The 22230-nt window shown below is 42.3% G+C and overlaps 1 protein-coding gene and 1 pseudogene across 1 annotated transcript; one reads left to right on the top strand and one right to left on the bottom strand.

Moving 5' to 3' along the window:
* The first annotated feature begins 889 nt into the window (after positions 1 to 889).
* On the top strand, positions 890 to 18724 carry LOC118387101 (serine/threonine-protein phosphatase PP1-beta catalytic subunit-like). Its single transcript, XM_035775260.2, has 8 exons — positions 890 to 1051; positions 8733 to 8864; positions 9589 to 9819; positions 9965 to 10069; positions 10156 to 10227; positions 10317 to 10468; positions 16925 to 17059; positions 17147 to 18724. The coding sequence occupies exons 1-8, from the start codon at positions 1000 to 1002 to the stop codon at positions 17249 to 17251; spliced, it is 984 nt and encodes a 327-aa protein (XP_035631153.1). The 5' UTR covers positions 890 to 999; the 3' UTR covers positions 17252 to 18724.
* Positions 18725 to 20207: 1483 nt separating this feature from the next.
* On the bottom strand, positions 20208 to 20939 carry LOC118387145 (3'(2'),5'-bisphosphate nucleotidase 1-like; annotated as a pseudogene).
* Positions 20940 to 22230: the final 1291 nt, after the last annotated feature.

The following is a 22230-nucleotide window of genomic DNA, read 5'->3' as shown; positions in this document are numbered from 1 at the left end:
AGGACAAAGAATTCTGAGTTGCATCCAAAGAACACCATACTTACTGTGAAGTATGGGGGTTGAAACATCATGCTTTGGGGCTGTTTTTATGCAAAGGGACCAGGACGACTGATCAGTGTAAAGGAAAGAATGAATGGGGCCATGTATCGTGAGATTTTGAGTGAAAACCTCCTTTCATCAGCATGGGCATTGAAGATGAAACGTGGCTGGGTCTTTCAGCATGACAATGATCCCAAACACACTGCCTGAGCAACGAAGGAGTGGCTTCCTAAGAAGCATTTCAAGGTCCTGGAGTGGCCTAGCCAGTCTCCAGATCTCAACCCCATAGAAAATCTTTGGAGGGAGTTGAAAGTCCGTGGTGCCCAGCAACAGCCCCAAAACATCACTGCTCTAGAGGAGATCTGCATGGAGGAATGGGCCAAAATACCAGCAACAGTGTGTGAAAATCTTGTGAAGACTTACAGAAAACGTTTGACCTCTGTCATTGCCAACAAAGGGTATATAACAAAGTATTGAGATAAACTTTTGTTATTGACCAAATACTTATTTTCCACCATAATCTGCAAATAAATTCATAAAAAATCCTACAATGTGATTTTCTGGATTTTTTTTCTCATTTTGTCTGTCATAGTTGAAGTGTACCTATGATGAAAATTACAGGCCTCTCTCATATTTTTAAGTGGGAGAACTTGCACAATTGGTGGCTGACTACATACTTTTTTGCCCCACTGTATATATACTTTTCTATTGTGCTATTGACTGTACGTTTGTTTATCCCTTGTGTAACTCTGTGTTGTTTGTGTCGCATTGCTTTGTTTTATCTTGGCCAGGTTGCAGTTGTAAAAGAGAACTTGTTCTCAACTGGCCAGCTGGTTAAATATAGGTGAAATAAAAAATAAAATAAATAAATAGTTTGTACTGTAAAGTAGTAAACCACGACCCGGGTGGTGAGTAGGAGATAGTTCTCTCTGCGTACTCGTTTTCAGTTTTTTGAAGAAAATGGCGGAAAGCGAGCTCAACGTTGACAGCATCATCTCCCGATTGCTTGAAGGTATGATATATCATGTTATTTTGCAATTAACCCTGCGGTTATATGGTGGAGACAGTACTTACACGTGTAACATGATGTCATTTTCAGGTGTCAAAACACGAATGTAACCTCATATTTGGCATTGGCCAGTTGAGTTTGCGATATAGCTAGCTAACGTTAGCGCGTCAGAGGAAGGTGGTTCACAAAGTAGTGTCAGAGGGTAGCTAGCTAATGCTAGCCAATCTAGTTTGAGCTAGCTACAATTTTAACAGCAACTAGCTAGCTAGCCACCCTAGCTAGCTGACTAGACATGTCGAAGAGAAAACACATTTATTTTCAAAATGATATGTTTGATTTGTGTTGCCCTGTCATGCAAGCCATTGACAACGTTAACTAGCTTACCAAACTTGCTAGCCAACTAAGTTAGCCAAATAGTTAAATAGATGTTGACCATTTTAGCTCAAGTTAGTTAGTTATATTTTTTGCCTAGCACAGAACAGGGATGTTGCTGTTTTTTTTGTATACATTTTAGTGGCTCGCTACCGTGAGTTTTTACACCTTGATGAGAGAGGGGATTTTGCGAGCAGACCGCTTGGTTTGCCAGCGGAAACACACCCCCCCCCCATTCCGTGTTGAGTGCAAGCTAACTAATAACGTTACATTAACATTTGTTTTCAATACACGCCTAGGCTATTCGGTTGTTGGTGAAGTAGCTAAGAATGTCTGTAGTCGGTATGTATAGCAAGTACACAAAAAAATATAGTATCCGTCAACTCAAACAGCCCTAACATTCATTTTAACTGCCCTCTTGTTGGCTACTCAGTTTCGCATCAGTAGTCTGTCTGTTTAACTCTACAGTAACCGCTCTCAATGTTTATGTACCCGAGCGTTTTATTTCTGGGCAGAACTCACCTATGGAACATTTTCAAGATGATCATTTCCCTAACGTTAGAAGCCTTCATAGTATTGCTTTCTTTTCTCATAATTAATTCATTTCGAAACAATCAAGGTGATGTTAAGGAGTGAATGATGGTGTGTGACAATGAAATGATGGTGCATTTCCATACAGGATTTACCCTGGTGTTTAACCCAAAAGGCTCAGACATTTCTGTTTCCATCTACATGGGCCCAGAACCCATGGTTGGTGTGGACCTTGCTCTAACTTGGGGCCAAAGCCAGGCCACTGGTACTGTTCAGCTGGTATTTACATAAATGGCTGTGACCTTTAAATCCTCACAAAGCAACACAAATGTGCATCATGTAGCACAAACTCGAAAACGTTCTGCGACACTAAAGTCTATAGAGAATAAGAGCACCTCCTCCCAGCTGCCCACTGCACTGAGGCTAGGAAACACTGTCACCACTGATAAATCCACTATAATTGAGAATTTCAAAAAGCATTTTTCTACTTCTGGCCATGCTTTCCACCTGGCTACCCCTACCTCGGTCAATAGCCCTGCACCCCCCACAGCAACTTCCCCAAGCCTCCCCATTTCTCCTTTACCCAAATCCACATAGCTGATGTTTTGAAAGAGCTCCAAAATCTGGACCCCTACAAATCAGCCGGGCTCGACCATCTGGACCCTCTCGGTTTTTTAAATTATCTGCTGAAAATGTTGCAACCCCTATTACTAGCCTGTTCAACATCTCTTTCGTATCGTCTGAGATCACCAAAGATTGGAAAGCTGCCATGGTCATCCACATTTTCAAAGGGGATGACACTCTAGACCAGGGGTGTCAAAGTCAAATGGACGGAGGGCCAAATAAAAAATTTAGCTACAAGCCGAGGGCCGGACTGTTCGAATGTTCATTGAAAAATTTTTAAATGACGCATATAGTCTAGTGAACCTAATTGAACCTACTGAAAACCTAACAAATATATTCCAATATGATCAGATAAATAAAGCAATATTTTCTTATGGCTCTGTCAGTAATCTTTAATTTTCAACAGACACAAAAGACAAATTTCCTTTATATAAAAATCCCCATAACATGAACATTAAATGAAAGAAACCGGTATTCAAGGCACCATCAGTAGCCTATATTTTCTATTTTAGCAAAAGTGGGCTAAATTTACTTCAAAGAAAAAAACAATAATAGCAATTTTCTATCATCCACTCAACTGAAATATTTTTAAAATATAATTGGATTGAAATACAATAAAATAAAGTGCAAAAATCTATTAATCAAAAACAACACTTTGTTTAAGGAGAAGTAACATGCAGTGAAAACAAATATTAAACTTTAACTTTTAAACTTGAACTGAGTAAAAACTCTAAATATGTGATTGCACAGTAATGTTCACTTGTTTGAGGTTGAGGGTGATACTTGGTGGTGTCCCATCTTTTCCACAAGTTCATCAATGTTCGGGGTAAGGCTCTGAGCTGAGGAAATCCTCAGAATTGAGTGGAAGTGTTCAGCAGTAAGTCGACTTCTGTGTGATGTTTTGTTCAAGTTCATCAAAGAAAACAGTTGTTCACACAGGTATGTGCTGCCAAACATAGACAACGTTTGAGCAGCCTGGATGCGCAGCTGGGGCATTGTCGGGGAGGAAACGGGCGAACTCCGCAGCACCCACTGCCGCATATTTTGCCCTCAGTGCATCATTGCATTGGAGGTCAATCAACTCCATTTGGAGGTTTGGTGGTGAGCTTTCCACGTCAACAGCAAATGGGTTACTAGCAGTTCCAACCTGCTTTTTGTGCTTCAAAGTCAGCAAATCGGCGTCGAAAGTCAGCGGCAAGCATACCTATTTTATCAGCCAACTGTGCGCTCGGGAACGCACTGGTAGAGAGCTTCTCTTTCATGGTCTGGCAGCTGGGAAAGTGGCTCAAATTTTCTTTCCGCATCTGCGTCTCCCACAGAGTCAGTTTGGTTTTAAATGCCTTCACTGTACTGTACATATCAGAGATGACACGATCCCGACCCTGCAGCTGCAAGTTCATTGCATTCAGATGACTCGTAATGTCACACAGAAAAGCCATTTCACACAGAAACATTTCGTCTCGGAGTTGTGTTGTGTCTTTCCCTTTGCTGTCCAAGAACAGACAAATCTCCTCACGAAGCTCGAAACATCTTTGAAGCACCTTTCCCTGGCTTAGCCATCGCACCTCTGTGTGATAAGGCAAATCACCATGCTCCGTTTCTAACTCCGTCAGAAATGCCTTGAACTGGCGGTGATTCAAACATTTGGCTCTGATAAAGTTAACTGTGCGCGTGATGATGCTCATTACATGCTCCATTTTCAAGGCTTTACCGCACAACGCTTCCTGGTGTATGATACAATGATAAGCTGTCAGCTCACCTGTCGCGTTTTCCTCTTGCATCTTTTCCCGTATCTTCGCCACCAGTCCGCTCCTGTGTCCACACATCGCAGGTGCTCCGTCGGTTGTCAAACCCACAAGTTTTTCCCAAGGCAGCTCCATCTCATTTACACATCTTGACACCTCTTCATACAAATCATGCCCCGTAGTTGTGCCATGCATAGGACGTAAAGCCAAAAACTCCTCTGTCACGCTTAGGCTGGAGTCCACTCCGCGGATGAAAATTGACAACTGGGCAATGTCAGAAATGTTGGTGCTCTCATCCACAGCCAAGGAATATGCAATGAAATCTTTTCCCTTTTCACAAGCTGCTCTTTTAGATTGATGGACAACTGGTCTATTCTCTCGGCAATGGTGTTTCTGCTCAGACTCACATTTAAAAGAGTTGCCTTTTTTCTGGGCAAACTTCGTCACAAACTTTAATCATGCAGTTTTTGATGAAATCCCCCTCCGTAAATGGCCGGGCTGATTTAGCGATCTCTTCTGCCAAAATAAAACTGGCCTTGACAGCAGCCTGGCCTTGTGATTTGGCTTTTTTGAACAGAGCCTGTCGAGATTTGAGGCCTCGTTTTAATTCCTCTGCCTTTTGTAGCCTTTGTTCCATGTCCATATTCTTGTTTTTGTCCGCGTGTTTCGTTTCATAATGTCGTCTCAGATTATACTCTTTCAGTACCGCCACACTTTCTCCACACAGAAGACACACAGGTTTTCCAGCTACCTCCGTGAACAAATACTCCGACTCCCACCTTGTTTGAAACCCCCGGTTCTCAGTGTCCACCTTCCGTTTTGCCATTTTTGATGGGTATCTGAAAGTTAATTTTACTGTGATGCTGACAACTGCTGTGCCAATAAATATTGAAATGAAGCAGCCTACTGCTCGGTGCGTCACCGTTGCATTGTGGGAAATGTAGTATTGGTGCGTGTAAAAGATCTGCGGGCTGCCGGCTTGCTGCGGTCTGCGGGCCGGTTCTAATAATAAATCAAGATCATCCCAGGGGCCGTAAAAAACCTTCTCGCGGGCCGGATGTGGCCCGCGGGCCTTGACTCTGACATATGTGCTCTAGACCCAAACTGCTACAGACCTATATCTATCCTACCCTGCCTTTCTAAGATCTTCGAAAGCCAAGTTAACAAACACATCACCAACCATTTCGAATTCCACGTACCTTCTCTGCTGTGCAATCTGCTTTCTGAGCTGGCCATGGATGCACCTCAGCCATGCTCAAGGTCTTAAACGATATCATAACCGCCATCGATAAGAGACAATACTGTGCAGCTGTATTCATCAACCTGGCCAAGGCTTTCGACTCTGCCAATATGAATGTGGTGATTGACAGACTTGACAGCCTTTGTTTCTCAAATTACTGCCTCACCTGGTTCACCAACTACTTCTCAGATAGAGTTCATTGTGTCAAATCAGAGGGCCTTTTGTCCGGACCTCTGGCAGTCTATAGGGGTGCCACAGTGTTCAATTCTCGGGCCGACTCTTTTCTCTGTATACATCAATGATGTCGCTCTTGCTGCTGGTGATTCTCTGATCCACCGCTACGCAGACGACACCATTCTGTATACTTCTGGCCCTTCTTTGGACACTGTGTTAACCAACCTCCAGACGAGCTTCAATGTCATACAACTCTCCTTCTGTGGCCTCCAATGCAAGTAAAACTAAATGCATGCTCTTCGCTGCCCGCACCTGCCCGTCTGTCCAGTGTCACTACTCTGGACGGTTCTGACTTCGAATATGTGGACAACTACAAATACCTAGGTGTCTGGCTAGACTGTGAACTCTCCTTCCAGACTTAAATTAAGCATCTCCAATCCAAAATTAAATCTATAATCTGCTTCCTATTTCGCAACAAGTCATCCTTCACTCATGCTGCCAAACATACCCTCGTAAAACTGACTATCCTTCCGATACATTAATTTGGCGATGTCATTTACAGAATAGCCTCCAACACTCTACTCAGCAGATTGGATGCAGTCTAGGCTGTGATTCAATGATAAATCAACAGCCACCACATTGATTATATGCAAAGTAGGACAAGCTAGTTAACTACACATGGTTGATGATATTACTAGGTTAACTAGTGATTATGTGAAGATTGATTTGTTTTTTATAATAGAAGTTTAATGCTAGCAACCTACCGTGGCTCCTTGCTGCACTCGTGTAACAGGTGGTCAGCCTGCCACGCAGTTTCCTTGTGGATTGCAATGTAATCGGCGTCCAAAAATGCACATTACCGATTGTTATGAAAACTTGAAATCGGCCATAATTAATCGGCCATAATTAATCGGCCATTAATCAGTCAACCGCTAAACCCAGATTTGGCCAATGGACTACAAGATGGTGAAGTGTGATTAATCACTACAGAGAATGTGTTTCCAGATTCCAATGGTGTCAAGCATTACACCACTCCAGCCAATGTTTTGCATTGTGATCTTAGGCTTGTGTGCGGCTGCTCGGCCATGGAAACCCATTTTATGAAACTCCCGACTAACAGTTGTTGTGCTGTTGTTGCTTGGAACACAATAGTGAGTGTTGCAACCAAGGACAAACTATTTTTACGCACTATGTGCTTCAGCTCTCGGCAGTCCTGTTCTGTGAGCTTGTGTGGCCTACCAGTTAGTGGCTGATCCGTTGTTGCTCCAAGACGTTTCCAATTCACAGTAACAGCACTTACAGTTGACCAGTGCTGAACTGACTTGTTAGAAAGGTGGCATCCAATGACAGAGCCACATTGAAAGTCACTGAGCTCTTCAGTACTGGCCATTCTACTGCCAATGTTTGTCTATGGAAATTGCATGGCTGTGTGCTGGATTTTATACCTGTCAACGAGTGTAGCTAAAATAGCTGAATCCACTAATTTGAAAGGGTGTCCATATACTACACGGACAAAAGTATACGTATCACTCCAATAGCCCAGCACATTTTACACTGAACAGAAATGTGAAGGCAAAATGTAGTGTTGGTCCCATGTTTCATTAGAAAAGTTGATTTCTCTCACATTTTGTGCACAAATTTGTTTACATCCCTGTTAATGAGCATTTCACCTTTGCCAAGATAATCCATCCACCTGACAGGTGTGGCATATCAAGAAGCTAATTAAACAGCATGATCATTGCACAGGTGCACCTTGTGCTTTAAACAATAAAATACCACTCTAAAATGTGCAGTTTTGTCACACAACACAATGCCAAACACAATGCCACAGATGTCTCAAGTTATGAGAGTGTCCAATTGGCATGCTGACTGCAGGAATGTCCACCAGAGCTGTTGCCAGATAATTTAATTGAATGCTCATTTCTCTACCATAAACTGCCTCAACTTTGTTTTAGAGATGGGTTGTCCTGGCTCCCAAGTGGGTGGGCCTATTTCCTTATATGAACTGTAACTCAGTGAAACCGTTGAAATGGTTGTGTTTTAACAATTTTGTTCAGTCTAAATATGCTATTGGAACTGACCCTGTGTATATAGCTTTTTATTTTCTTGTGGTGTTATTTTTATTTCTCATGTTTTTGTCCTACCGTTGTTATTGTAGTACTACATTGACTGACATAGATTACTGCATTTTTGGGTTTACAGGAATTGTACTTGTGCATGTGACTTTAACATGAAACTTACAAAAAATACAGTCAACCTCATCTGTATTTATTAGCCAAAATAATACACACTATGAATGAATAAAAAAAACATTTTACCATCAAATTATATACGTATTATACGTAACACGCTTTCAAGACACTTTATCTCCACTTGGAACACTGCACACAGCAGCAATGACAATCACTTGCACTTGCTGTCTCACTCTCACTCCTTTCATGTTGCCAGCACATTGCTGAACCCGAAATTGCAAGCCTTAAAAGTAAAAATAAATCCCAACTCAATGTCATCCATGTCCTAGCTGGGAGGTTTACTCGGTGACTCCCTAAAAACCATTAGCCAATCGATTACTGTTAATGAAAGTCAAATGGCTGTGACCTGCAATCCTCTGTCATTTGTGAAGTCGAGCAGAAGGCCTTTTCTAAATGTCCATTAGGTATGCGGTAGTCGTCATCCTATTAGAAATCGGTTAGGGCCTTGGAAGTTGTTTTTATTTCAACAGTGTTTATTATTATTATTATCATTATTGGTCAAAGTGTAAATCTATGCCATCTGATGATCTGAATGACATTACATTGAAATTTGAGGTTTTGCAACGATATCAAAAGGATTTGGTCCAACTTTTGTTTCTTCTTTTAGGACTTACACGGTGGTTTCATATTCTGCACTGATTTGAAGACTATAAAAAAGAATGTGAAACAAAGTCTGCATGATTACAATGGAGAGCAGGGTCATGACTCATGGTTGTGGTGATTGATCGCCCTATCTTTTTGTGAAGTGCGAGGATGCCGTCCAGGGAAGATAGTCCAGATGACGGAGGCGGAGGTGCGGGGGTTGTGCATCAAGTCCCGGGAGATCTTCCTCAGCCAGCCCATCCTACTGGAGCTGGAGGCGCCGCTCAAAATTTGTGGTCAGTACAATTACTTCTCCCGCTTGCGCTATCTTTACTCTTGAGCACTCTGTCTCTCTCGCTGTGTATGAGAAATGAGTCATACCAGGGTTAGAAAAATATAAAAAGCTGACATAGGCCTAAGGTGAGTGATTTTACATGGCCGAGAAAGATGTCCAGAAGCCTACCTAAATCAAATTACATTTTATTTGTCATGTGCCGAATATAGCAGGTGTAGACTTCACTGTGAAATGCTTACTTACTAGCTCTTTCCCAATGATATAATTGAAACTCATGGAATAAAATACAGAATTATGAAGAAACAGGTACCCATACCTGTCCTCATAGAAATCTTCAGGTAAATAAAACTACAGATGCCTATAAATTCACTGGTGTCCTGGCACTATCCATACCACACAGTTGTCTTTAAGCTATAATGTCAAAGAGAAAGGAGAGGATAGGATAACACATTGGAGAGACAAAGGCCTAGCTCAGTAAGTAGAGCAGGAGGATATAAATGCTGTCTCCCTCGAGTGTCTGCGGCTCTGCTGGATGGGGCCATCTCCCTTCCAGCAAGGACACAATCTGGCTCAAGTCTAGTCACTCACTCTCTTCTCCACTCCTTCCAGGTGTCCAGGTTGCACTTTAAAAAAGAAAGGCAATGTAAATCTCAATGTGACTTCCCTGGTAAAATAAAGGGCACATCAAATAATGGTCATCTTCCCAACCCCTCTGCTCTCTCTAGGTGATATCCATGGCCAGTACACAGACCTGCTGCGGCTCTTTGAGTACGGGGGCTTTCCCCCGGAGGCTAACTACCTGTTCCTGGGGGATTATGTGGACCGAGGCAAGCAGTCCCTGGAAACCATCTGCCTACTGCTGGCCTACAAGATCAAATATCCTGAGAACTTCTTCCTGCTCAGAGGAAACCACGAATGTGCCTCCATCAACCGCATCTACGGTTTCTATGACGAGTGTAAGACCGGAAGCAGTGTCACACACACACACGCTGAATCGGTTATCTTTCTCCGTGAGGATGGAGGATCCATAATAGTATTGCTTTTGTGATCTTTACTAATTCTTAGCATAATTCCATGTCCTATCTATGTTGTGTTCCTCAGGCAAACGCAGATTCAACATAAAGCTGTGGAAGACCTTCACAGATTGCTTCAACTGTTTGCCCATTGCCGCTATAATCGATGAGAAGATCTTCTGCTGCCATGGAGGTAGTATGCATGGGGGCTTTTCTATCAATTCAATCCCTATTATTAAAAAAAAATATTATTCATTAACAATCATCCCTTTTCCTTAGGTCTCTCTCCTGATCTGCAGTCCATGGAGCAAATCCGACGCATCATGAGGCCCACTGATGTCCCTGACACAGGTGTGTTAACGTGTGTGTCGGGGGAGTTACATGTTTTGTGATATTTGTGACTGGCTCTGACTGTGCTGACCGCGCCTTCTCTGTGCTAGGCCTGCTGTGTGACCTGCTGTGGTCAGATCCAGACAAAGACGTGCAGGGCTGGGGGGAAAACGACCGGGGCGTCTCCTTCACCTTTGGGGCCGACGTGGTCAGCAAGTTCCTCAACCGCCACGACCTGGACCTCATCTGCAGAGCCCACCAGGTAGAGCCTTTATACTGACCCAATGTAGGAGATACTGAGTAGGGCTGTGACGATACCAGTATCGCAACAGAAAGAAGACCTTTAAAACCTGCTGTATGTAAAACATTGTGTGCTGAAACTTGGAAAATAAATGTGACTGTATGATAGGGCTGCACGATTTAATCAAATTAAAATCGTAAGTGCGATATTGACATGCACTATCCATATTGCAAGAGGCTGCGATTTTTCTATTTTCTTTGAAACTTCATTAATACAACAACCTACACTATGGTACCTCCTCCAATGAGATGCGCATTCACACTTTACATGCACAAAGGATGCTGACCAATCACAAGCGGGCTCTCCTACTCTGCATGGCGTGCACATGCAGGCGAATCACAAGCATCCCTGTTTCAGGCGCGCAGTTAGATGGTGATGAGAAGAGAGGGCTTCACCAAAGACCATACAGTAGGATGTTTAGAAACTCTGTGGCTTGACCTCAGTGTGTCGGAAAAATGAGTCCTGCTAGTGCTAATGAACGTTGATTTGGTGCCAAAGAGCACATCTTCAGTGATTTGGCAGTATTTTAGCGACAGGCAAACCAATGTCAACCAAATGCAAGTGCTGTGCAAAAAGTGCCTCAGAGTTATGGTGACGGCAAGAGGCAACATGACAAATAGTTCATATAAGGAAATCAGTCAATTGAAATAAATTCATTAGGCCCTAATCTATGGATTTCACATGACTGGGCAGTAGCGCAGCCATGATTGAGCCTGGAGCCAGGCCGACCCACTGGGGAGCCAGGCCCAGCCAGTCAGAATTAGTTTTTTGCCACACAAGGGTTTTATTACAGACATGTGGAGGTCCTGGGCTGACATGGTTACATGTGGTCTGCGGTTGTGTGGTCGGTTGGATGTACTGCCAAATTCTCTAAAACGACGTTGTACATTGCTTATGGTAGAGAAATTAACATTAAACTATCTGGCAACAGCTCTGATGGACATTCTTGCAGTCAGCATGCCAATTGCAATATCCCTTAACTTGAGACATCTGTGGCATTGTGTTGTGACAACTGCACATTTTAGTGGCCTTTAATTGTCCCTGGCACAAGGTGCACCTGTGCAATGTTCATGCTGTTTAATCAGTTTCTTGATATGCCACACCTGTCAAGTGGATAGATTATCTTGACAAAGGATAAAATGATCATTAACAGTGATGTAAACACATTTGTGCACAACATGTTATTACCTTTAAGCTTTTTGTGCTTATGGAACATTTCTGGGCTCATATTTCAGCTCATGAAACATGGGATTAGCACTTTACATGTTGCGTTTATATTTTTGTTCAGGGTAAATAATTACTCAATCATAAGCTTCCTATTCTATCTGCAGCCTATGGCTGCCTGAATAAATAACTAACATAGCTTATTACTCATAATGTGTATGTGTGTGTATATATATATATATATATATATATACACACACACACTTACTTTTGTGTGTGTGTATATAGATGCATACAAAAGTATGCGGATTCGGCTATTTCAGCCACACCTGCTGCTGACAGATGTATAAAATCCAGCACACAGCCATGCAATCTCCATAGACTAACATTGGCAGTAGAATGGCCTTACTGAAGAGCTCAGTGAGTTTCAACTTGGCACCGTCATAGGTCAGTCAGTTCTAGAGCTGCCCCGGTCAACTGTAAGCAATGTTATTGTGAAGTGGAAACCTCTAGGAGCAACAACAGCTCAGCCGCGAAATGTCTCACAGTTGCAACGCTCATGGTTGCAACGCTCACTACCGAGTAGGGTTGCACATTTTGGGGAATATTCAGAGGTGGAAACTTTCCGTGGGAATATATGTGAATTAATGAAAATATGCTAATTAATATTAATACCATTTAAATGTAGTTATTTTTTGCATTGGATATTTTCCATATCATATGTAAACGTAAACTTTTTACCTTATCATAAGTAGACATAATTGCAAATGATTAAATCCTTCGATTAGTTAAAATAAAATAAATAATAATCTCCAGCTTCAGTGATTTTTGCAGTTCGTTCCAGTCAGTGGCAGCAGAGAACTGGAAGGAAAGGCGACTAAAGGAGGAATTTGCTTTGGGGGTGTCCAGTGAGATATACCTGCTGGAGCATGTGCTACGAGTGGGTGCTGCTATGGTGACCAGCGAGCTGAGATAGGGCGGGGCTTTACAGAGCAGAGACTTGTAGATAAACTGTAGCCAGTGGGTTTGGCGACGAATATGAAGCGAGGGCCAGCCAACGAGAGCGTACAGGTTGCAGTGGTGGGTAGTATATGGGGCTTCGGTGACAAAACGGATGGCACTGTGATAGACCACATCCAGTTTGCTGAGTAGAGTGTTGGAGGCTATTTTGTAAATGACATCGCCAAAGTTAAGGATCGGTAGGCTGGTCAGTTTTACGAGGGTATGTATCTAGCCAGACACCTAGGTATTTGTAGTTATCCACGTATTCTAAGTCGGAGCCGTCCAAAGTAGTGATGCTGGATGTGCGGGCAGGTGCGGGCAATGATCGGTTGAATAGCATGCATTTAGTTATACTTGCATTTAATCAAAACTTACCAGAAAGCATGTACAGTCGTGGCCAAAGGTTTTCAGAATGACACAAATATTAATTTCTGCAAAGTTTGCTGCTTTAGTGTCTTTAAATATTTTTGTCAGATGTTACTATGGAATACTGAAGTATAATTACAAGCATTTCATAAGTGTCAATGGCTTTTATTGACAATTACATGAAGTTGATGCAAAGAGGCAATATTTTCAGTGTTGACCCATCTTTTTCAAGACCTCTGCAATCCGCCCTGGCATGCTATCAATTAACTTCTGGGCCACATCCTGACTGATGGCAGCCCATTCTTGCATAATCAATGCTTGGAGTTTGTCAGAATTTGTGGGGTTTTGTTTGTCCACCCGCCTCTTGAAGATTGACAATAAGTTCTCAATGGGATTAAGGTCTGGGGAGTTTCCTTGCCATGGTCCCAAAATATTGATGTTTTGTTCCCCAAGCCACTTGGTTATCACTTTTGCCTTATGGCAAGGTGCTCAATCATGCTGGAAAAGGCATTGTTGGTCACCAAACTGTTCCTGGATGGTTGGGAGAAGTTTCTCTCGGAGGATGTGTTGGTACCATTCTTTATTCATGGCTGTGTTCTTAGGCAAAATTGTGAGTGAGCCCACTCCCTTGGCTGAGAAGCAACCCCACACATCAATGGTCTCAGGATGCTTTAATGTTTGCATGACACAGGACTGATGGTAGCGCTCACCTTGTTTTCTTCGGACAAGCTTTCTTCTGGATGCCCCAAACAATCGGAAAGGGATTCATCAGAGAAAATGACTTCACCCCAGGCCTCAGCAGTCCAATCCCTGTACCTTTTGCAGAATATTAGTCTGTCCCTGATGTTTTTCCTGGAGAGAAGTGGCTTCTTTGCTGCCCTTCTTGGCACCAGGCCATCCTCAAGTCTTCGCCTCAATGTGCGTGCAGATGCACTCACACCTGCCTGCTGCCATTCCTGAGCAAGCTCTGTAATGGTGGTGCCACGATCCTGCAGCTGAATCAACTTTGGGATACAGTCCTGACGCTTGCTGGAGTTTCTTGCGCCCTGAAGCCTTCTTCATAACAATTGAACCGCTCTCCTTGAAGTTCTTGATGATCCTATAACTGGTTGATTTAGGTGCAATCTTACTGGCAGAGATATCCTTGCTTGTGAAGCCCTTTTTATGCAAAGCAATGATGACTGCACGTTTCCAAGGTTGACAGAGGAAGAACAATGATTCCAAGCACCACCCTCTTTTGAAGCTTCCAGTCTGTTATCCGAACTCAATCAGCATGACATAGTGATCTCCAGCCTTGTCCTCGTTAACAAGAGAATCACTGACATGATGCCAGCTGGTCTTTTTGTGGCAGGGCTGAAATGCAGTGGACATGTTTTTTGGGGATTCAGTTCATTTGCATGGCAAAGAGGGACTTTGCAATTAATTGCAATTCATCTGATCACTCTTCATAACATTCTGGAGTATATGCAAATTGCCACCATTCAAACTGAGGCAGCAGACTTTGAAAATGTATATTTGTGTTTTTCTCAACTTTTGGCCACGACTGTACTCTTTGGCTCAGTGTAGTAGTGTGGGCTCAGTAGCATCTCATTAGTGTGCAAGATCTTGAATCAGCTGTATGTGTGATGGACGAATGCACTGCACATGTGATGGATGAATGCACTATGCATGCAGAGGGTTGCAATTCCATTGAATTGGTGAAAGTTTAACTAAAATATGCCACAAGACCTAGAATTTCCTTATGTGTATCCCACAAAAAAGGTTCACTGTTAAGTTATAACGTTTGATGATTTTAAACAAAATCCCCCAAATTCCCAGGCTTAACTTCCCATGGAAAATATCAGGAAAAATGCCTGAAATTTACCGGAAAGTTTCCGACCCTTTGCAACCCTACTACCGAGTTCCAAACTGCCTCTGGAAGCAACGTCAGCACAATAACTGATCGTTGGGAGCTTCACGAAGTGGGTTTACATGGTCGAGCAGCTGCACACAAGTTTTTAAGATCACCATGCACAATGTCAAGCGTTGGCTGGAGTGGTGTAAAGCTCACTGCCATTGGACTCTGGAGCAGTGATGAATTCATCATCTGGCAGTCCGATGGACAAATCTGGGTTTGTCGGGAGAACGCTACCTGCCCGAATGCATAGTGCAAAGTTTGATCTGGGATTGTTTGTCATGGTTCAGGCTAGGACCCTTACTTCCAATTAAGGCCATTCTTAACGCTACAGCATACAATGACATTCTAGATGATTCTGTGCTTCCAACTATGCGGCAACAGTTTGGGAAAGGCCTTTTCCTGTTTCAGCATGACAATGCCCCCCGTCCACAAAACATGGTCCATACAGGAATGGGTTGTTGAGATCGGTGTGGAAGAACTTCAATGGCCTGTACAGAGCCCTGACCTCAACTCCATCGACACCTTTGGGATGAATTGGACCGCCTACTGCAAGCCAGGCCAAATTGCCCAACATCAGTGCCTGACCTCACTAATGCTCTTGTGGCTGAATGAAAGCAAGTTCTAACATCTAGGGGAAAGCCTTCCCAGTAGAGTGGAGGCTGTTACAGCAGCATAGGGGGGGACCAACTCCATATTAATGCCCATGATTTTTGGAATGAGATGTTTGACGAGCAGGTATCCACATACTTTTGATAGTATGTAGTATAGAAAATAGGGGCTCAATGTTAGTAATGAATTAATAAGTGCTGCACTTATAGCACACTATTGGTCATGTTCATGTGTTTGTTAATATGTAGGTGAAATAATCCTGTCTCATATGTTCAACAATTTTTTTGGGGATTTGGTTTTGTATTCAGTTAGCACAGAATGTATTCATTTGATATAAATTTATAAGTGATCTTCTCTACCTGGACACTTGTTTTAACCATGTCTTATGAAATTTCCAAGTGTTTGAAAATCACAATTGCAATATACGGCCCCAAAAATCGTAATTAGTTATTTTGTTCAAATCGTGCAACCCTACTGGATGACAAAATAATGGTGTTTGATTCCAACATTTGGGCTGTTTTCCTAAAGAAGTTGAATTTGTTTTGTGTGTTTCTTTGCAACAATACTAACAAGTATCGATACTGTTATTGTCCCGGACCTAATACTGAGGGCTATTGGTTCATTAGAATGTATGAGATACTGAGGGCTATTGGTTCATTAGAATGTATGAGATACTGAGGGCTATTGGTTCATTAGAATGTATGAGATACTGAGGGCTATTGGTTCGTTAGGATGTATGAGATACTGAGGGCTATTGGTTTGTTAGGATGTATGAGATACTGAGGGCTATTGGTTTGTTAGGATGTATGAGATAATGAGGGCTATTGGTTCGTTAGGATGTATGAGATACTGAGGGCTATTGGTTCATTAGCAGTGGTGGTAAAAGTAAAGCTACCTTAATATAGAATGACTCAAGTCCCAGTAAAATACTGAAGTCAGTCTAAAAGTATTTGGTTGTAAATATACTTTAACTATCAAAAGTGTAAATATTGTCTAATTCCTTATATTAAGCAAACCAGATGGTATAATTTCCTTCATTTACGGATAGCAAGGGTCACGCTCCAACACTGTCAGAATTTACAAACAAAGTATGTTTTTAGTGAGTCCGCCAGATCAGAGGCAGTAGCGATGTTCTCTTTAAGTGTGTGAATTCGACTTTTCTTTTCCTGGAATACTTTTTGGGTGTCAGGGACAATGTATGGAGATTACGTTAATCATTTTCTTTAGGAATGTAGTCAAGTTGTAAAAAATACCCTAGACTAAAGTAGTACTTTTTAAAGTATTTTTACACCACTGTTCATTAGGATGCATGAGATACTGAGTGCTATGTTCATTAAGATGAAACTCTAGGATGTTTAAGTGTTGTTCTGTACCTGAAGGTTGTTGAGGACGGCTATGAGTTCTTTGCCAAACGGCAGCTGGTGACGCTGTTCTCAGCTCCCAACTACTGCGGGGAGTTTGACAACGCTGGGGGCATGATGAGCGTGGATGAGTCCCTCATGTGTTCCTTTCAGGTGAGAACAAACACGCACGCACACACTCACTCACTGTGGATGAGTCTACCAGTGCTGTTAACACTAAGTATTAATACTGTCTCTCAGATTTTGAAGCCGTCAGAGAAAAAAGCTAAGTACCAGTATGGGGGAGTGAACACGGGACGCCCTGTAACCCCGCCTCGTACTGCCCAAGCCCCAAAGAAGAGGTGAGCGCCTGGCCCCCATCTCGCCTCCTCCTTGCACCATTTCCTCTATTGCCCCCTGCAACGTCCTGTCCCCTCCCTCCCATCTATGGGAAGCGCTCTAGCCCCCCTGACCCCCACTCACCCATTTCATGTGTAAAATATTAAATCTTTGCTGTGAACGTTTTTTTTTTCTTTGCTTGTTTGTTGGTATTTTTATTAATAATATAAGTGACATGTGGTTTTTCAACGCTATGAAATGGGTTGCTAAGGTGCAGCAATACGATACACACCTTTTGTGGAAAGGGGCAATGCATTCTGAAGGGATGCTTTTCTGCCTTCAGGTATAGAAAAGTATTGAATAATATGTGTGTGCGTGCGAGTTGGGTTCTTTACCCCAGCCTTGACTCTCCAAGACAATAACGTGAGATCCTCTCCACACAGTCTCACAATTTACCCTGCTAATGTGTAACCTTCTCACAATATTACTAATAACATTGGTCGTTTTGGCTACAGTAACTGAGTGGAATGGTTTAGTCTCTTAATGAGTTTGGAGCAAGTCATTTTCACCCCGTTGGACTCATTTCTCTCTTTATGGAGACACTAATGAACTATTAACAACTTTGAAAGTACTTGTGCAAATGCATATTATCAGAACCATACAAAATGACGGTATATACACACTGGGCATGTATTGTATACACATTCTGTACATTAACTGTGTATACATGTTAACAGTTAACAACTAGTATAGTTAAGGTCATGTGTCCTCAACTCAAAGGGTTCACAACAAATGGGTGTTTAAAATGCCTGTTGGTTTTGAATCAATTTTGTCCACCAGCCCCCTCCTTGTCTCCACCGAACCTGCTTCAATTGCTGAAGACTGTTTATGAACATTGCTTTAACTGTGTTCCTGTATAGATGGTGGTGGCTTGGAAAGTTAAGGCAACAGTCAAAGGCACCGGATTTCTATTGGTGTTAAATAATATTCTTCTCAAACACGGCCAGTTGGCCCCACTAGACGATTACAAGTTTTTAACTTTACACAAGCTGTTTTCAGCATTCCCCATTGCCCCTGCAGTTCTTGGCACATGGCATATTACATCACACGGGGGTCAAGCACATGCTTACCAAGCTAGGGGTGAGGCCGAGATGGCACTTTGTAGCGGGATCACTTACTTAGACATTGCTGCCCCCTAGTGGTAGATCTTAGAGGACAGCCGAAAGAGGCTGATGTCAACAACCAGCAAGGCATCAGAACGTGAATACAGTATGTGTACCTTTTCAAGAGATGATTCCAATATCTGGTTCAGAATTGTCATCCACCTAATGAGCTTACTGAGGTTTTTAGGTTTGAGGTTGGCTATATCTCGCCCTTTGCCTTGTTCTGATCTATCAGTCTCTTGAAGTTGGAAACTCAGTGTTTTAAACAGTTTTGAGATTTGTAAAATTTTCGTTTCACTCTTTGAATGGAATAAATGGAACAGTGCCGTTGACCCTGCCTCTGGTGTCTGTTGTTATTCTTTGGGCTGCCTTAAAAAAAAACACTGCTACTCAATGGGAGCAGTGTTGGAGGGCCTAGTATTGTTCCACTGTCCATCAAAGGTAATAATTACATCTGTCAACCAATTTGTAAATGTAGATCAGCAGTTTTATCAAATCGTTTGGACATGCGTTTCATATGTTTTGAAGGCACCCTTGGCCTATGTCTGTTTCATGATTATTGTGCCATTCATTTGGGTAAAGAATCAGTCTGGGCTGTTTAGAAATATTTTGTACAAATGTGATTCTTTATACCAGAAGTGTCAAACATGGCATGATTTTTTTTCTAGCCCAAAAGTATCTACACAGTAAAAAAACATTTTTTTACACTTATGACCTCAGATGTAAATGTCCCCTGTTTAGGGGACCTGCGTGGTTCTGGTACCGGGTTCCGACTGACATTTTCACTTATGTGGACGCCGTAGATCTAAATGGCTTGCATTGAGCAATATCCCTGTTTCCCAAAGACACAGTGGTATATTTTTTTGGAGCCTGTGTAAAGTAGAATGATCTGAAACCACTTGGCGCTGGGATGTTCCTCCTACCATTTAATTCCCTCTTCTGACTGTTCAACTCATGGCTGAACCCTAATTTACAGCCACATGCCTGCAATCCTTTAGATAATGTAGCATGAGTGGTTTTGTCACTATAGCACTGATTTATAGCCATTGACATAATACTTTGAATTTAAAAAGTCAGACTGACAAGATTAAGGTGAGTTCCAAACGCGTTAAGGAAGCTAAGCTAGTGCTCAGACGTTCACAGCGATCAGGTCAGACGCTTTAATCGAGACCTTTAGAAAATATACACACTTAAGATTTCACTTTTGTTGGCCATTTTGTGGTTATACTATATTAAGAAAGCATGTCATTTCAAGCCTTGTTCATAGTTTTGAATTGGAAATACCACATTTTATTTGTTCTGCTTGTGTCAAGTGACTACACTTCATAACTTTTTTTTACCAGAAAGGTGAGATATGAACCTTTCTTGAAGTATGCAGCATTACTAGTTATTGTTTATGGCTCATGATTAATTACTTTGGGGTACAATGTTGATTTTATACAAGTAATTATGGAAATTAAAACATTCCATTCATGACTAGGTGCTATAATTTAAAAAAATAATTTGGCAAGGTTTTTGGACAATAACAGTTGTAAATTATATTTATCAATCAGGGCCTGCAGGACTGACTGGGGCACTTTGCTGGTGTAGTACTGGTGGTTGTGTAGTGTGGCCAGCACCCCAGCAGAATTAATGTGCTTAACATTAGCATTGTAACACAACACACTGCCATGCATGTCTGCAGAGGGATGGACAAGAAAGAAAAAAACAGACACCATTATTTTATCATTACTCAGAGGTACTTTCAATATGATCAAGAGGATGTTGCTTACCTCCTAATGCATGCAGGATGGCTTCAGGGGTACAAGTGTCCCACTTTTTTAGTTCCTAGACTGGCAAAGACAGGCTGAGGCCTTCCCCTCCACAAGCTGAACAATCACACAAAGAAAGGGTTCAGAGAAATAAGACATTTTATTGATGTTTACCTATGTACCCCCACCATACCTTCTCATTTCACTTTATTTCCTGCTCCGCCAACTCTTATCACATTATGAGGTACCATGGCATCCACGGTGTCTGACAAGTTTGTTGCTGTGGGAACGGGTCGTGGTGACTATGCGGCGGCCATCCGGAACCTCCTGTAGCTCGAACCCAAAGGCGCCCAGTCCCGGCATTCCCCACATGTCTGCTGTCTCCGTCCCCAACTGTGGATACAAAACACAGGACATTACACACTCACGGACCAAGGTCGTGTTCAATTGGGCACAATGTAGCAAAAAGTTTTGCAACTGAAAATGAAGAATTTGTTAGCTCCCTATTTCTAAAATGTTTTCTCCCTACTCAACGTGCACTGATAGGTGAGAGGGTATAAGGCAGAAAGATTATTTGTCGTCGATCACTTGTTGGTACCTGGTAATTGAAGAAGGGCTGGTTGATGACCCCGGCAATGGCCTTCCCTCCATATGAAATGCCGATCAGTACAGTCACGTGCTCAAGAAGACCTGAGATCAGATGACATGTTAGTTGAAGGGAACACACAAACAGTGGACTTCACACAAGTATCGACATCACACTGTATATCTAGTAGACATACTGTGGTAGTTTTCCAGCATGAAGAACAAACAAGTGATGTAAGGGTAGTATAATAGCAAAGAAAAAAAAGATTTAGAAGTCCAAGCATTCCTCCTTTATCCTTCACCTATTCTGCTCTTGTCGCTCCCAGTCCCAAAACCCTCCCTCTGTCACCATACGGAGAGTCGTGCTGAGAAGCTGGGCGTCCGACCCCGTATGACACATCTGGACCTGATGTGGCAGGTAAAGACACTTGGCTGCTGCTCAGCAGGGGTGACAGGAAAGAGAGTGAAAAAGGGAATCAGCACTGATGATTAGGAGATGACTGAATTAAATGTTCCCCAGGTTTTTGTCAAAGAGGACAATGCATAGGTCTAAGAGGAAGTGTAAGAGAAGAGTGACACTGAAATACCTGGTAGTAATCGAGGGTATGTGTTGGAAGCCTGTAATGAGTGATCTAAACAAAAGACTGGCAAAATAATAACGCTGTAGTAAGCTTACCTTCAGTGTATTCTTTAGTGCCATCAAGGGGGTCAACCCACACAACCAGCTAAAATTCAGACACCGGGACATTCAAACACAGAAACACAGCTGGAATGAAAAGTCAGTACCCAGAAAATGATCCAAATCAGTACAGTAGGTTTCAGTTTCAGCTCTGAAGTCCCTGCGTCTCACCTCCTCTTTGAGGGCACTGTATTCCAATGGAAAGGACTTGTAGGATTTCTTCAAAATGACTGCTCTCAATCAGGTCTTCTTTAACAGCCTCCTCTGGCAGATCCTGATGTGAGAGATGTTCACTGTTAAGACAGATGTTGTGCAACATGTGTTGTGTACTCTAATCTTTACATCAAAATGAATTGGTCAGTAACATTAGGACAGATCCTATTCATGCAAGTTGCATGGATTTACATTAAGGTCTGAAAATACTTGCCAATCGGACAAGTCAGCTGTATTTTTAGGTTGTCCAAAGATTAGTCACTTTCCTGAAAATGTAAAATAACATTTGTTTACACGCAAAACTGCAGGGAGAGCACTTAAACAACAGGGAGGAAGCAGAAAAATCTGTTCTACTGGCCTGCTACATCGGACGCATAACTTTTGCAGAGTGTGAGACGCTCCAATTAATTTCAGAGAAAACTGTCGTAAGCATGCCAGCTCATTGAAAGGCTTGCGCTGCTCCAGTGTAAAAGTAAGTTCTGGTTCTATTTTCAAGAATTCTAAGATCTGACATAGCGGCTAGCGCTCTGCTCCCACTGACTAAAAGTTACACTTCCAGTGTGGCCCCAATGTTAGAAAAATATAATAACCTATCTAAATGGGGCAACCACAATT

Source organism: Oncorhynchus keta, chromosome 8 (genome assembly GCF_023373465.1).
Source record: "Oncorhynchus keta strain PuntledgeMale-10-30-2019 chromosome 8, Oket_V2, whole genome shotgun sequence".
In the NCBI taxonomy this organism is placed as follows: Eukaryota; Metazoa; Chordata; class Actinopteri; order Salmoniformes; family Salmonidae; genus Oncorhynchus; species Oncorhynchus keta.
Note: the sequence above shows the minus strand (reverse complement) of the source record. Positions and strands in the feature narration are given on the sequence as shown.

Excerpts from the sequence above, each read along its gene's own strand:
- LOC118387101 (XM_035775260.2), top strand. The coding sequence starts at position 1,000 with ATGGCGGAAAGCGAGCTCAACGTTGACAGCATCATCTCCCGATTGCTT. Across the intron at positions 9,820-9,964 it reads CTACGGTTTCTATGACGAGT|GCAAACGCAGATTCAACATA; the intron begins GTAAGACCGGAA and ends TGTGTTCCTCAG. Across the intron at positions 10,070-10,155 it reads GATCTTCTGCTGCCATGGAG|GTCTCTCTCCTGATCTGCAG; the intron begins GTAGTATGCATG and ends CCTTTTCCTTAG.